The sequence below is a fragment of the Clarias gariepinus genome, chromosome 7, assembly GCF_024256425.1.
Source record: "Clarias gariepinus isolate MV-2021 ecotype Netherlands chromosome 7, CGAR_prim_01v2, whole genome shotgun sequence".
NCBI lineage: Eukaryota > Metazoa > Chordata > Actinopteri > Siluriformes > Clariidae > Clarias > Clarias gariepinus.
In genome coordinates, this window is record NC_071106.1 from 34997061 (window position 1) to 35014460 (window position 17400).

Below are 17400 nucleotides of genomic sequence, written 5' to 3' on the forward strand. Positions count from 1 at the left end.
AGAATCCATTAAGGCAATCATTCGGATTTTTCACTTTAAGGCATCATACATAATTTCCAGTGATATTGTTCATATGTTGTTGTTTAACACTTGCGCACACAGATAGAAAAGGAATGGTTAACCGACTGGTCAATGGTTCCTCTAAATCCAAGTTCTGAGAAATGTTCCAAAACAACAACAACAATAATACTCAGAGCTCAGGAGCGCACTAGAAGCTCCATAGCACAACCCTGCAATAAACACACAGAAGGCCTTACAGTCATTGCTGATTCAGCTCTGCTGATGCACATGTGTGTGTGTGGGCAGGACGACTCATTCTGAAGTTGGAGAATGCCAAAAGTGAGTAAGCGTTTCATAAGGTGATCGTGACATGGCATTTAACAGGCACTCAAAACGTTTGACTGGCAGCTATGACTCTGTCCATCTGTCATATCTGCTGTGAAAAAGAAGCGAAGATTATAAAATTCCCTGTAGTGTATGATCAGGTAACAAACAACTCAATGACGAGACAAATGATAATATGTGGAAACTGTGTATATGTTAAAAGGGGGTATCAAAAAGTTTCAAGATTCACGTTCCACAGATCCGATCACTTTGGCCATACGTCCTCCCTCAGACGCTTAAAACCTGACGGTAAAACTCACTATTGACGGTCTGGGCCCTGGGGACGAATTCTTGATGCACAATGTCGATGAATGTCGAAAAGCTGATGAGACTTGGTTGAGCTGCGGACCTGCATCTCCTTTCCCAGCCGTGGAGATGATTGGCTCTTCCACTGTAAAGATTGTTGCCTCGTCTCAGCGTCATACCCATACACCCAAGTTTTGTCACCGGTAATGATCCTCAACATGAACCGTGGTCATCCATGGCACATTGTCATTGACATTGAGTTTTTGCCAGACTTTGATGCAATACTCATCCTGGGGGATGCTCTGCTCCTGGGACAAAAAAACAGGGATTATCATGTTTAAATCATGTGTGAGTAAAGAACTGGACTGTTTCGTATGACACACCTGGCAACAGTGTTGTGAATTGTTCCCTGATCATGCACAAGTTGACTGATCTATAGACTTCTGCATATTGTGATTTTCTCATATTTTGTAGAAATGATAAATTCACCAACTGTGTGCCTTTTGAAACTGCACATAAGGCTTATTGTTCACGTTGTTAGTAGTCACGTCACACATGTCCTTTTATTTTTTTCTTTTACTTTAACAATTACATTTTTATCAAAATGAAAATTATTTTATGCATAACGTAAATACTGATTTTGCTGTTCATAAATAGGCACAGACCTGACAAAACACCTCAATCATAATTAGACTTAAAAATTTTCCTGTACTTTTGAGCTAACTCTATGAAAGACTTATTTTAGCCAGTATTGTTGTAATAATTACATTTAACAAATCTATGTATGTATGTATGTATGTATGTATGTATGTATGTATGTATGTATGTATGTATGTACTGTATGTATGTATGTATTTTTTTTGTGTAGGTTGTGGATCTTCTAGTTGCCATGTGTAGAGCTGCTTTAGAGTCTCCTAGGAAGAGCATCATCTTTGAGCCATATCCCTCTGTAGTCGACCCCAATGACCCTAAAACACTTGCCTTTAACCCCAAGGTGACTGTCCATCTTCTCTTATGCAATTGGATTATTTTATGCAAATTATTTTTATAGATTCTATTGTTTAGTCAGTCTTTACCATTAATTACTCTTTCTGTGTCTATGATATATGTTTGTCCATGGACCTTGGGCCACAGAAGAAAAATTATGAAAGACTGCAGAAGGCACTAGACAGTGTTATGTCCATACGAGAAATGACCCAGGTATGAGTTTGTATTGATGTGAATACTAACACCAGGTTCCAGTAATAAAGCACTGTTATTCATGGGTCATCTGTTTTTATAAATGAACCAGTCTACAATTTTACTCTGTATCTTTACTCTGAGCCTGTCCTTTTGCATTTAATTTATCGCAAATGAATCAGCATTTTGCTTTAACTGTCCTATAATGGACCCATGGTTTTGCTTTAACTTGATTGTGAGCCAATGACTGTAGTAATTGTGAGTGTTTATTTGGTGTAACCTTACTATAAGAGGGAGTACATATGGAACTGAGAGTGAGAGCATCTATAGGAATGTACTGATGTTACTGCATTTTGAGTGATGAGCTTGGTTCTACTGCACTATGAAGGATGAGCGTGGTGTGTTTAACACTAGAAGCGCCGGGCCAGTGTCACCTACTAAAAACGCGGTTCAGCGGTCATTTGACCGCCTATTGTTTTGAATGGGAAGCTGCTGCTGACACACAATGATCGCTAGATGGCGCTTTCACCCAAAGCAAATAGTTTAGCTCCAAGATCAACTTGCACTTGGACAATGCGCCATTCATTCCCGCGTTGATAATAAGCGGTATCTTTTTTTCATATTCAACTGAGAAAACCTACTACAGAGTCTCTAAGAAGAGAGAAAAAACAAGTCAGAGGGATAATAATAGGGACAATAATGACGCATGAGTGAGTATGTCCTTGGAGAAGTTGGTGTTACTTCTCTATGAAGGATGAGTGTGTTTGTCATTGGAGCAACTGCCATATGAGCGATGAGTGAGTTTATCCCTGGTGGTGCTACTTTATGACGGATGAGTTAGTGTGTCCTCGTTGTTACTGCCATGTGAGGTATGTGTGAATGTGTCCTTGGTGTTACTGCCCTGTGAGGAATGAGTCTGCGGTCCTTGGTGTTACTTCTTATTAAAGGTGTGTTCTTGAAGTAACTGCCCTATGAGGGATACTTGAGTTTGTCTTTAGTGTTATTGTCCTATGAGGGGTGAATCAGTGTGTCCCAGGAGTTACTTTTCTGTGGAGGATGAGTGAATGTGTCCTTGGTGTTACTGCCCTATGACGTTTGAGTGAGTGTATCCTTTGTGTTACTGCCCTATGACGTTTGAGTGAGTGTATTCTTGGTGTTACTGCCCTATGAGGGTTTAGTGAGTGTGTGTTTTTGGTGTTACTGCCTTATGAAGGTTACGTGAGTGTATCCTTTGTGCTACTGCCCTATGAATTTTGAGTGAGTGTATTCTTGGTGCTACTGCCCTATGAAGGTTACGTGAGTGTATTCTTGGTGCTACTGCCCTATCAAGTTTAAGTGAGTGTATCCTTGGTGTTACTGTCCTCTGAGGGATAAATCAGCATGTCCTTGGAGTAACTGCTCTATGAGGGATAAGTGAGTGTGTCCATGGATAACTGCTCTATGAGGGTTGAGTAAGTGTGTCCTTGAGGGTTATGGAATTAATAGGGATGAGTGAGTGTGTCCTTCAGGTTATTTCTCTATGAAGGATGAGTAACTGTATTCTTGGTGTTACTGCCCTTTGAGGTATGAGTGAGTGTGAAGACAAACTCATTCATCCATTATAAGGCAGTGAGTGTGTCCTTGGTGTAACTTCTCTCTTAGGTAAGAGTAAGTGTATCTTTAGTGTAACTGTACTCAGAGGGATGATTGAGGGTATCTATAGTGATACTGCCCTATGTCATATGACTCTTACTGTACTGTTAGTGAGTGTATCTTTGGACTCTACTGTACTATGTGCAATTAATGAGTCTGTCGTTAGTGTGCGTCTGCTATAATGCATGGGGATAATGAATATTTTTATAAAAAGAGATGAGGTAGTTTAGTAAAAGAGGACAAAGTTATTATGTCTTTGGTGTACTGTATATGTACAAGGAATGATGTAGTGATTTTGTAAATTAGGGAAGAAAAGCATCAGCCATAACCATTTTGTGGCTATGTGTATAATTGTGGCTCTGTTTATTTTAACAGGGATCCTATCTTGAGATAAAGAAACAAATGGATAAACTCGACCCGCTGGCTCATCCTTTATTACAGTGGTCAGTGACATAGATACATTTTCATATGCAGTTTGTGCAATTATATATATACAGCCAATAGTCCTTCTCTTGTATTTTTTGTGACTGTTTCCTTGTGTCTTCTGCAGGATAATATCCAGTAACAGATCTCATATTGTCAAACTGCCTCTGAGTAGGGTATGCTATGTTTTTTTCTTTTATTTTGTTTTAGCTGAAAGTCAATACTAATTTATTAATTGACATTTCATTAAGTTTTATGCTTGTATATTATTCATGTACCTTTTACCTGATTCATCTGGGCCATATTTTCTGTTTGAGCAGCAGCTGAAATTTATGCACACGTCCCATCAGTTCTTGCTCCTGAGCAGCCCGCCTGCCAAAGAAGCTCGATTTCGGACAGCCAAGAAGCTCTACGGCAGCACTTTTGCATTCCAGTAAGCAATTGAATTTTTACTGAACAATTGGTGTCATGGTGTAAAGAGTTTATAACCAAGCTTATATGTAGGCAATTATTTATTATGAGGCTATTCTAGTTAATCAAACTGTCATATACTTAGTCGATATTTGTTAAAAAAAGTTCTCGTTACTGATGTGTAAACAAATAGGATAGAATCAACCTCTACATTTATTGAATAATTATCTCTAAGTTCATATAATAAAATCTTATACTCATATGGCATAATTCTCTTTTGTTTTCTACCACTCTAGTGGTTCTCATATTGAAAATTGGCACTCTGTTCTGAGAAACGGACTAGTCAACGCCTCCTACACCAAATTACAGGTGTGTATATTTGTACTGAAAGGTGATCTGGTTCAGGCTGCTTGACCACTGAAAAGCAGCTAGTGGCATTGTACTCCTTACAGTATAAGTTATAAGAGACATGATTGCTGTGCTAATTCTATTGATGTCAGTGTGATGAGATTGGCCCTGGACACACAGAAACCTCAGATTTGAAGTTATTACTGAAAAGGAATAAATGAATGAATTTAATCTCACTGGAAATCGTTTCTTTTGTTTTTCACCAAGGGAATACCTTATACAGCAAAAATGTATTTGGACATCTCACCATCACATCCATAAGTGCTTTTTGAACATCCCAATCCAGATGTATTACTCCCTCCATGCCTCTGGGAAAGGCTTTCCATTAAATTTTAGAGCTGTAGGGATTTGTTCGTATTCAGCCACAAAGGCATTATTATTGTTAGGAACTGAGGTCAAGTGAGAGGATGGTGATCCCGTTCATTACAAAAATGTTCCATGGGGTTGATGTGCAGGACTACTGAGTTCTTCCACTCCAGCTTTAGCAAATCATATGTCCATGGGTCTCACATTGTCATGCTGGAATAGGTTTGGGTTTTTGGTTCCAGGTTTAAGGGAAATTGTAATGCTACAGCAACCAAAGACATTCTAAGCAACTGTGTGCTTCCAACTTTTGGACAACAGTTTGAGAAAGAACAACATGTAGGTGTGATGATCAGGCGTCCACAAATTTTTGAGCATATAAGTTAAAACTGTTAGATGTCAAGCTGTGAATATCAGTCACGTGATCTGTTTAATCTAAGTGGTTGTTCAATCTCAGTGTATCAGCTTGGACGTTTTAGATTTAGCATTTTAGTCAGTATAAGTTTACGTCAACTAGGGCCACGCCTAATATTCATAGTCAGACTAATATCAGACGATCTTCCTTTCTTCAACCCAAGCTGCATGGGGCAGCCTATGGAAAGGGCATCTATCTCAGCCCCATCTCCAGTATATCTTTTGGATATTCAGGTAGGCCTTAATTGTGTCATGGCTCCATCCGTCTCTGTCACGCTCACGTTTTTCCCATCATGTCCTTATGAAGCCATGCTGTTTATATGATGCCTGTTGATGTGTTTTGCCCAAGTTTAACATCATTACATTATTTCCCATTGTACATGTGGTTCAGGTCAGTCATTTGTATCGTTTGTACATTTGTTTAATGTATTTAACCAACAAGTACATATCAGATGTAAGCAAGAAATACGTATCAGATGTGGGTGCGTTCAAGTCAAACTGGGACTTGTAATGACATTTTTGATGAATAAAGATGTAAAACTGATTGACATTTACAGAAGACTTCAAGCACAGTATGGGGGAAAAAAGTTATCTGCAGTAAAACATTTGATTGGTGCAAATGTTTTAAATGAGGCTGTATGTCTGTGAATGACTATCCTAGTTGAGATGTCTTGGACTGTAGTCATTCCTGTGAGGGTGAGATTCAGAGGATGAAATGCCTGATCTTTGAAAATCGACATACCTGACCTCGCTCCAAGACATTTCTACATTTTTGGGTCATTATAGGAGTTCCCGGGAGACCAGTGTTTCAGACATAAAGCAGGGGGTCCGATCTTGGCTCCGGCATACTGAGAAAACGTTCTACCTTGTTGGTATACAAGCACTAGTGAAACACTGGGATAAGTACATTGGGGTAGTAGAGAATTATATAGAGGAATAAAAGTAATTCTACTTTTATAACTGTGTTCTTTTATTTGGCACAACCAAAGTCTTATTTTGACTTGAACACCCCTTGTGTGAAGATTAAACCTAAGCCTATGTCGTAACTAGAGAGAGAAGTGGTGTTTGTGGTCATTTTTATTCGTGCACAAAGTGGGTTTTATTTTAGTCGGTGTCACAATATGGATAATATGTTTCATGTTATTGTAGAATCTCCACCATTAACCAGTCATGCATATTTCATGGATCATCAGTGCTTCATGATGTATTGCATGGGCCTCAATGGACATGCTATATACAAGTATTAAGTATTATAGCTCAGTTGTGTGTGTGTGTGCGTGTGTGTGTGTGTGTGTGTGTATGTGTACAGGAATGGGAAAAGGACAGCACCGGATGCCAAGTAAAGATGAACTGGTGCAGCGCTATAACCGCATGAATACAATCCCACAGGTAGGAGATTCACTATATATTTAGGAAGGAAATGCAATTACAGTAAACTTTCTTCCGCTCATCTTTCTTTTCTTTTTACAGACTCGCCCGATTCAGTCACGGTTCCTCCAGAGTCGGAATCTGAACTGCATCGCACTTTGTGAAGGTAAATATCCCTAATCATGTGTAAAACCATTCATAAGCCGACCAGCTTGCTAATTTAGAGCTAGGTCAGGCAAGATAATATTTTCCTTCTAGGAGACCCTAGATCTGTGGTGTTTGCTAGATGTTACTGTAAACTAGTGCAGGAAATGAGTTATTCGCTCTGTACTGGAGATAGTGTCTGGCCTGCAGATTATTTTTGCAGGTGCAATAAATATTATCGTTTCATCTGCGTTCCTAAAAATAAATCATGACAACTCATTTTTATTTTAACTTGCATGGTAGGCATAAATATATAACAAAGTTACACAGGATCCATTGGTCTATTCGCCCAGTCGGATTATTTTATAATTAAAGTCTTTAAGATTTACACTGTTTACTGAGTTTGTTCCAAGGTGGATTTAAGGCCTTAGTCTGAACCAGGATAACCACTTGCAATCATTTTTTTGCAGAAAATGCTTGAACATGCTCGGTATCAGGTATAGAAGGGGAAATTTATGGTATATTCCTGGGAAAGAAACATTTCTTGCTGACTACTTAGAAGGTGGTAATTTTTTATATTATGAGGTACGTTCAAGACAAACCCCTACTTCAAATCTGAAATTAAATGGTGATTAAAAAGGCGATTGGACCCTTAGCCGCAGTAAAACGTTGCCAATGTTTTGAAGAAGTCCGAACTACCATGAATAAAGAACCCGGCGAAGGTGTCTCGGAGGCCACTGTTGTCATTCCAGTGAACATTCTGTCTAAAAATCGATGGATACCTGGTCGCCAATTTGCGGAAGAGACACATCGGTCTGTGGGAATGGTACAGGAACTCGGCTGGGAGTTACACTCGCCACATCAACCGTACAGTCCTGACCTCACTTCAACGCTTTCCACATGTTTAAATCATTAAAGGAGTTCCTGGAAGGCCAGCGTTTCAGACGTGTAGTGGGTAGTACAGTATGAACATGGTATACTGAAAAAACGTTTGATATTCAAGCACTAGGAGTGCATTAGGGAAGCCCTTAAAGTAGCTCTAACAGTAGGGATGACTTTTATTCAAATTATATAGGTTTATATTAATACATTATGACTTTTACAGAAACACAAATGTAGTGTATAATATTGAGTATCTTCCTGTTTCAATGTGTGTGTTTAATGTTTACTTTCGATATGATCTGTCACAGTGATCACATCCAAGGACCTTCAGAAACACGGGAACATCTGGGTGTGTCCTGTTTCAGACCACGTGTGCACACGCTTCTTCTTTGTGTGAGTACCTGTATATGTAACAGTATGTCACAGGAAATGCCTAGTGTATATGATTTCCAGTAAACATGTCCAGTAAGTTCTCACTCTCCCACCAGGGGGAAATGTTGGACCAAACATGACTGCACATTTACGGCTCTGGCTCAGTTATAGGGTATTCCAGAGAAGCACGAATGGTCATTTTTGACTATTGTGTCTGTTGTTGTTGTTATTTAATGAACTAATTCCATATGTTTTTTCATAGTACAGTACATAGATACATACATACTGTACATACATACATACACACATACATACATACATATTCTGTACAGTGCATCTCAATATTGTAAAAAAGTAAAAAAAAAAGGCTTAATATATTTTACCTAGTTGTAATTAATTTAGGATATACAGTATATGAGAATAATATATGAAAGTTTCACTTTTTAAATGAAGTTACAAAAGAAAATTTACTTTTTTACTATATTCTATGTTTTCGAGATGGGGAAAATTTATTTACTTACTTAGAATCAGGATTAATTTCATGTATTGCCACATTTGACTGCAAATTATTTTTTTGATTTTCAATAGAGATGCACCGCTTGATCAGCCATGACCGATCAGCCTTTCATATAAACAACTCGGTGCCAACAGAAATGCATTTTTATAGTGTTACTATTATTAAAGTTTGATTGAGTTAAAACACCTTCATTCAGCCTTTTTCTCCAAATTCCACCATGAGCAAATTACTCTTGCGCACATTAGAAGCCGTGCATGCCCGTATGCTCGTATACTAAGATGGGGTCATTTTATAACAGTAATCCGTTTGACTCATTGTGAAGTTTGAGACTTTGGAGGCATTTCAGGCAGTTAAACGTCGCAGTTTCTTTATAATCCTACTTTGAACTATTTACACATTTTCCTCCGGTGTTGTGGGCGTGTATTACGTGCTAAGTTTGTTTAGACATAACAATTTTGGCAAATGACATAACAGAAATATGTGCTGCTCAGTAATTTTTTTTTTTGTTGTTTAATTTAAGCCTAAAAGCCTAAAAATGTAAACATATACATTTGTGTACAGAATATAAAGTTTCTCAGGCTAGAGGGTAACAGCACACTACAGTCCATTTACTGTATGGTTTTATGATTTACTAACATAATTTGCAAATAATAATAATAATAATAATAACACGTAATGTCTTTGAATTATTAGTATTATGTAAAATAATTTTTTTTAATAATAATAAAATTTAAAAAATCTGATGGAAAATGACTTCTCTGTTTTTTTTTTTTTTGCCATAATAAATTGAAGAAAGGAAAAATAAGAGAGGCTAGTAAAGGGAACTTCTATTTATAGCTGCTATAGCATCAGTGACAATAGGAATTAAATGTAACTTTAACTGGATAAAACCTACAATGTGCCATTTTTTAATAACTTAAAACTTGCCTTCATTTTCAAATTGCCCTCGTAGAAAAGAAATAAAATACTTTGAGACATTGTGGTAGATTATTTTCCTATAACAGCATGTCTCACTGTTTTTTCTTTCCTTCTAACTCTAACTAAGACAGCTCAGACTTGAGCTAGTGGGAGTTTGTTACACACTGTCCTTACTTCTTTCTCTCTTTCTCAGATATGAAGATGGCCAGGTAGGAGATGCTAACATCAACACCCAGGAGCCCAAGGTGCAGAAGGAGATCATGCGTGTGATTGGCACTCAGATCTACTCGGGCTGAGAGGGACCTCTGGGCTATCTGCAGGGACTCGGCGCTGCCGAACCAGCTGTAGCACCTTAGCTTTTGCTCAGAGTGAAGAAGCAGGAGAGCCGAACATTTCAATCCCCCTCTGTCCTCCTCCCTGCTTCTTTTCTGCCTTTGTTCTTTCTTCTTCTTCTTCCTGGCTTTCATGGGGAAGTTCGGATGCGCGTCCACTTCCTTTTCCTTGTGTGGTTTGTCTTGTTTGGGGCAGCTGAGACTGATGGACCATCTTCTTCCTCCTCGAGTAGCAAGAAGTGATATGAAAGTATAATGGCAGAGCAAACTTCATGTGGAAGTATTTTCTCTGGCACACTATTAACTATTAACTTTGGGCACACTGTACCCATAGGCAGTTTCACAGCTGGCGACTGCTAACGAGGGAACAGAATATCGCACGACTCGTGGCTCAGACTCTCGTCTAAATGTCACCTCGATCCACGGCGATGGACGAGATGGCTGATTGGATCCCTAAATCTGTCAATCAAAACTGATGTGAACTCACCCAAGCATGGGTTGCTAGGTAACTTCCTATCCTTCGGACACTCGTTTTCATTTCCTTTCAGTCCTGAGCTTAATAACCGTATCGTTCCGTCTGTGCTCTTCGACTCTTTATAGCTCTCTCGTACACCCAACATTTATCATACGGAATATCTATAAATACAAAGCAATTTAAACAAACCTTATTATATTTCTGGTCTCTGGATCCATAAGCGACGAATCTTCTTGCACCCTTATTGCGTTAAAAAAAAAATCCTTGTCTTGATCTGTTTACTTTCATATTCTTTGAGTAATGGTGTATTAATATCCAAGATGCGGTTATCTCCGGGACTGCTCTTGTTCAGCAACTCCTTCTGGTGAAATCAATTTCCTTTCCTTTTGTCTCCGGTGCACAGCATGGCAGGAACACGAACGCGAACATGCACACACACACACACACATACGCGCACACACTCTGGAAAGATGTTTACTGCAATTTATCAGTGGGAGCAAGGGTGCTTCTGTTTTGACAAATTAAATAACCAGATTTTATTATTGCTCATATTCACAGCTATTCCTCCTAATCACTGGTTGCTCTAATTTCATTATGTCCTGGGTGGAGAAAGCTGGCTGACAAGGTCATTTAACATAAATCGAAGAACCACATTTAACGTTCCTTAACAGCTCTGGTTACGGACACAGCCTTGTTCTCTGTAGTATAGGACTATCTGGCTTCTTATCCTCCAGCTGCACTTCTTTTTTTTTTTTTTTCTTTAAATATATTCCTTCAGCTTGGTGTGAACTGTAAAACATTCTGTGCAGCCTAACTGTGTATATCTCTTCATACATCTACAGGTTGTATATTTAACCAGTGGACCCTGTTATTACTGTACTAAAAAAAAAACCCGTCTCATACAAACGAAATAAGGAAGGGAACCAACACTATGGACTTTATGAGAGTTTGAGGCTGTATGAGGATGTTTTATTAAATACAAGCAGGTTGTAAATAAAATCTGTGCGTTAAAAGGGGACGACAGAACAGCCATCGTTGGTCTCCTTTACAGGCTCCTGGTTGCTTTTATGTTGGTCCGGTTCAGTTTGATTGCTTTTATCATGTGCCGAAGCTAGGTGTATAAACTGAGCCGACGAAAGCAAGAACCTAATGAAAGAAAATAAAGAGACACTGTTGACAGTTTGTAGATAAGACTGTGTATTTGTATCGAATTTTTAAATCACCCAGAATTTTAATAACCATATCGTTTGTTGGATTCTTTAATATTCCTCATACTGTATACTCCATTTCCTGTAATAGGCTCCAGATCCACCTTGACTAGGAATTCGGTGCATACACACATATCCTGATTCTTCCTTAATAATTCCAAAGGACAATATGTAATTTATCCACCAACCTGACACATGTCCCGCCTTAACCCTTCTGCAAAACCTGCGTTTGTATAAAATTTTATTTTCATTCTCACGTTTTTTTTTATTTTTATAATTTTGTCCACGGAAAGGAAATAAAAACATATTCGACACAATTTTGGGGGACTTTTGGGTGATGCGGTCTTCTTAAGGGGGACCGACAATAAGTCCCAGATCGCCCCAGGATGTAAACGCCAAACCTTTAAAGTCTAACAGGTTGGTTATTACCTCAGTTCTCCTGTAGAGGGCTCTCTTCCACAACAATATCACATACACACTCCCAAACCCCCGTGTGTGTAACGAGGCCTGTCTGTGGGAGACGAAGGCTTTTAAACTGTTGCTTCTGCATCGTTGTAAGCCAGTTGAACATATTCGTAACAGCCTGGATTCTCTTTGGAGTATGCGTTCTCAAAATGGCTGCCGTTACTGTATGAGTCAGCATGGCCGAGAAGAACTGAGCTGTGGTCGCCGTTGAGATAAAGTCAGGATTTCATTTCAGTTCATTTATAAAGCACCTTTAAAAATATGCGGATGCCTTACAAAGCTTATGTGGACCATCGATAATCAGACTATGTGCTGATTCTAAATATGTCAAAAGTGTATTGAACAATGGTCCATGGGAATAAAGGTAAATAGACCAGGTTTGGGTTGTGACCAAAACAGCACATGGTGAGGAGGGTTTCATTCTTCAGAGTTTTCTATGTTAATTATTAAAATTTTTTTAAGATCTGTTGTTATTATTAACCTTGGCGCACATTGGCTTAGTGGTTAGCACTGTCGCTTTGCAGCTCCAGAATTCGGGTTTGATTCCTGCCTTGGGGACTGTGTGCATGGAGTTTGCATTATCTCCTGCTTGGTGGGTTTTCTCTTACAGTCCAAAGACATCTAGATTAGGCTAATTGGTGTTCCCAAATAGCCTGTAGTGTGTGAATGTTGATTGGACTTCCTGCCATAGTCATAATAAATGGGAATAAATACAATGGTCACTATCATCCTCGATGGTCCCTAGTTAGAGTACAGTGATGAATAGATGGATTATTAACCTTAGATTCACCATACAAGTCCCTCTAAGTGTGCTGTTACTGTAGAAACTATAACATCCTTTTGAATTAGCAAATCATATTTCTTTGGGTTGGAATGGTCCTGTGACCATATTAGAAGAATCTTGGGCATCCGGAGCTCGTGTACGTATGTGGAAAAGAGCAGATAGAACTTTGCTCCAAGCATGTTTGGGTGCACTGTGGTCTAGAATGAGCAACAGTTTTGAAAAAAAAAATGTTGGCTTCATGTTTCTTGCAGAAATTTGCCAGCTTTTGCCCTCTCTATTTGGTAGCTGTTGTGAATAGGAGGCGCCATGTGATGGATGGAAACTGACTAATGATTGCCAACTGGCGATTGACTAAACTGGGAGAAAATCAAGGGGTAAGAAAAAAGTCTTTTTTAAAAAAAAAAATAAATAAAAAAAAAACCACTTAAACACTGTATTGTAGAACCCTACAGCAGAGAACTCTTTGAATAGCAAACAACCCCAACAATGTGAAGAAGAAAAAAGTCCTAGTGGTTCCTCCATGTTCTACACCTTATCCACATGTCCTTTGATTTGGTTGTTTATTGACCACTGAGAACAGAACATGGAGGCTTGACGTTTCATAAACAGCTTCCAGAACATGCAATTTTTTCCATTATGCCGTGAGAAGACACTGGGAGATCTCCTCCTTTGGTGCATTTCCACTAGGGGGAGCTCTAGTGCTGTTCAAATGTAATTTCTGAATACTTGATGTGTCCATATGTAAGTTTACACAAACACAATTCTAAAAGCATGGGCACACACTGACCGCTTATTTGTTAGATAAAAGTAGGCTGACGTGAGGGCGCGGGGTCAGAGCACGTGGCCTGCCCTATGTATGGTGCTGCTCCTCTCCTCTCCTCTCCTCTCCTTCTCTTTCTCCTCTCTGCCCCTTGACAAACAGGTATAGTTCTTTGTTTCTTCCACAATTAAATGGAGCAGCTGTTCGAGAGCTGCCTTTTTGCTTATTTGGGAGCGAGACTGCAGAAGGTCGCATGTGTAACACACAGCTGAGGGTCTTTTCTCTCTCTTTTGCTTTCTTTTTCAACCGTCCACCATGATTGTGATTTTCTTTCATTAACTTTCAGTAGTGAATAAGGAGAGCTAAGAACGGTAGCATCTGTTCGAGGTATAAATATGCTTAATATTTTTTATCCAAACACTACTAAGCTTTAATATGGTATTTTGATTTAGAAAAATATAATATTCATATCATGTCATTATTTTGTGTTTTCAAGTCAAACCAGGACTTTTGATTGGGCAGAATAACAGAACAAAGTTATGAGAATAAAAACTCCCTTTGTTTCTCTATACTGTAACCTGCTTCATGTCTGAAATGCTGGCCTTCCAGGAACTCCATTAATGCCCCAATCATGAAAGCAAGGTCAGACATAAACAGGGGATGTGGCACTAACTCCCATCTGACACATTCCTGTGATGTGCCCCTTATAGTTTATAAATTCGAGGTATAGTTTACTAGTTAATCAAATAGTAACATAAAGTCAGTTTCTACTTCCATAGGTAACATTATTTGAGCAGGAATGAACATAAACCCTGTCACCTTGCACCTCCAGCACTGGGGAACTGCATCTGCATCCGTTTGCGTGCTCTCTCTCATGCTCGGTAGTCGTCCTCTGGGTATTTTGGTTGACCCCACATCCTAAAGACATGTGTCCTATAGGGTAATTGGAGTTTCCAAAATACCCATGGCATGTTAGTGTGTGTTTCTGCCTTCAGCAGTGTAAATTCCCCTAAAGCAATGACCGCTGGCGGGACGTCATAGGTCATTTTACCACAATTACCCAGGGTGTGTGAGTGTGTGTGCCTGTGGGTTGCCAGAGGTTGGGGCCCTCAGCAGAACTTTCCCTACAGCAATGACCGCTGGCGTGAAGTCATAGATCATTGCGGCCAAACCATTGCTTAGCAGTGGTGGCTTTAATGGATAAATGAATGGATGGATGTATAAGGGTATGGCGAGGTCTGGATTTGGATTATTAACTGTACTTAAAGGATATTTTTACTACAGCACTGCTCAGTTCTCTATTCCGATCTGTCGGATGGTGCTGATTAATTTTTTTTTAAGACCACAGCTCTGACAGCTGAAAGACAAATAACCCATTTACAGTATGTTATGCACTTGTACTATTATTTCTGTGGTTACAACTTGTACAGGAACTCTTCCCACACTGCCTGACCCCAAAAATTTTGCACAATGTAATATTCTATTGGACCTTGCTGTGGCATAGGTTCAAAAGCCTAGACTTGGATTTGTTTTTGGCTAAGATGTTGAATTAATAATGGGAGAGTCAAACTACTCCATATATTCTTCTCCAGCAACTCCTAAAGAGTTTCAATGGGGTTAGGGTCAGGACTCTTTGTTTGATTGTTGTCCTGAAATATGGCCATACCATCAAGGATGAAGAACCTCACTGATGAAAAAAACCTGGTCATATAACACATTCAGGACATCAGGAGACTTTATTTTATTGTCACATAAAGTGTGGGCTAGACCTGACTACCCAACCCCTGATCATAACACTGTCTTCAGAGGTTTGTACAGTGGCCACAAGGCATGTTGGGCACATCGCTTCATGTGCTTCTCCTTCTTAACCTCACACCTCCATTGCTCTGGAATATGGTCAATCTGAACTCTTCAGATCACATGACCTTTTCTCATTACTCTAAAGTCCAATCTTCATGATCCATAGCAAATGTAGCCACGTTTTTGATCATTCTCACTAACAAGCGGTTTTCTTATGGCCTGCTTAGTCCTAATCCCTTACATTCTTGTCACATAGTGCATATGGAAATTCTTATAGATTTCTACTGTTCATTCTTTATGATGCATTTTTTTTATCACATTTTTTTCCATGAAAGTTTAGAATTATCCTTCCAGGTTTTAATAATATGTTGGTCATTTCTTAACCCAATTCCATAAATTCAGCAATTTCTTTAGTTGTTTTCTTTGCTTGAGGTAGGTCAACAATTTGACCCTTCTGAAACAAGGTAACACCTTTTTCCTGACCACTGAATACATCTTCTAACATGGTCGGTTAAATAATAAACTTATTATTGTACTAAGTAACTCTCTATGTCAGTGTACTCAGTGTCATAAATTTAAAGGTTTATAAGGTATGTGATAACAGGAACCAACCTGTTACATAGATGATCCACATAATAAAGGTAAGTATAAAAGACATAAAAGAAAACTGTTGGTAATTTGTTAACGCTGAAAGAGGGCCGTTATAGGGTAATAATCAGGTTTATGGTGGTAACAGTAATTCTGGATCATATTGGCTTACCTCACACCACTTTGATTATTTTCATGTAACAGCACAACCCCAAGAGCTTTCTTCCTTAAACATCAGAGAACACTGAAACCTACAGTAAATGTAATTTTATTCTGTTGTTCTGTATTAAACTTTTAACTAAATCCATACTTTCTGCATTATTTTTCCAAGTGTAAAATAGAGGAAGTGTCTCTCTCTCCTTGGAAGTGCAGGTGATAAGAAACCCAAAGAGAAACACACTACTGCTATATTTATCCTCCTGTTCTTTCTTTCTCTTTTCTAATTCCATTTGCATGAAATCTCCTGTCTTCAGAGACAATCTTAATTCCTTATTATTTCCACTTCACAGCGCAGATGACATCTGCACATCAGCAAACTTCACACCCGCCAGGCGAATTCTCTCCTGCCACTCTTCTTTCTTCCTATCACTCCTCCTCCTCCTTCTCCTCATCCTGCTCTTTCTTTTACTACTCAATGTCATCTATTTTTCCGTATACTTTTCTTCAGGACAATGATGTTCTCTCCGATTTCCTCTCATGGATTTGGAGCCAATGTAAACCACTGGGAAGAGAGGGGGGAAAAACGAGCCATGTGTTGATGTTCACTAAGTGACTGTATATTCGCTCCAACACACTCGTTTCCATCTGTCAGCCGAGCCGGCAGCTGTCAATCCGCTTCTTTTGGGAGTCTGTTCAAGGACAATGACACTCCGATGGGTCGCCCTGCCAAGCTTCAGAGCAAGAGACAGGGAGAAAACGTGTGTGCGTGTGTGTGTGTGAAAAAGACACTTCCATTTGTGCAGCTCGTTTCAATCCAAATCCATTTTGAAAAAGTACAGAACATAAACAAGATAAAGAACAACTTAATTTATATTTTTTTTCGTACATGAAGTACATTATACTGTATAGGGAAACACAAAAAAAATTAAATTACAGTAGCTCCAAAAATATTCTTATTCTTATTTTTTTTGTTTGTAAAAAACAAGCAAAATAAATATACAAACAAACAAACAAAAAAGAAAAACCCTGCAATCTCTGATCACATGTATAAACTGTTTCTCTGAATTTCTGATTAGCTTATTGCAGAAAAGGATTCTTCAAATGGTAGTAGTATGCTAATATTAGAAGCTAATGATTAAAATTGGGGGAGTGTGCAGAGTCATGGCGCACTTTTAAACAATCCTCTGATGTGTCGCTACGTTATTCAGTGTCATTGTTAGGGTGTTGC

The 17400-nt window shown here is 38.9% G+C and overlaps 1 protein-coding gene across 3 annotated transcripts in view; it reads left to right on the plus strand.

Annotated features, from left to right (window-relative positions):
* Nucleotides 1-12127, plus strand: part of LOC128528342 (protein mono-ADP-ribosyltransferase PARP6) — a 28244-nt gene extending 16117 nt beyond the window's left edge. For 2 of the 3 annotated variants that reach the window (XM_053501154.1, XM_053501155.1), the window contains exons 13-23: nucleotides 1499-1624; nucleotides 1765-1830; nucleotides 3817-3884; nucleotides 3992-4040; nucleotides 4185-4297; nucleotides 4572-4644; nucleotides 5565-5634; nucleotides 6710-6789; nucleotides 6871-6934; nucleotides 8103-8187; nucleotides 9795-12127. In XM_053501154.1, the coding sequence (XP_053357129.1) occupies nucleotides 1499-1624; nucleotides 1765-1830; nucleotides 3817-3884; nucleotides 3992-4040; nucleotides 4185-4297; nucleotides 4572-4644; nucleotides 5565-5634; nucleotides 6710-6789; nucleotides 6871-6934; nucleotides 8103-8187; nucleotides 9795-9897 (897 nt within the window). In that variant the 3' untranslated portion in view covers nucleotides 9898-12127. Of the gene's footprint in view, nucleotides 1-1498; nucleotides 1625-1764; nucleotides 1831-3816; nucleotides 3885-3991; nucleotides 4041-4184; nucleotides 4298-4571; nucleotides 4645-5564; nucleotides 5635-6709; nucleotides 6790-6870; nucleotides 6935-8102; nucleotides 8188-9794 lie in introns of those variants that run through there. The other variant, XR_008360930.1, reaches the window with a different exon arrangement.
* The last annotated feature ends 5273 nt before the right edge of the window (nucleotides 12128-17400 follow it).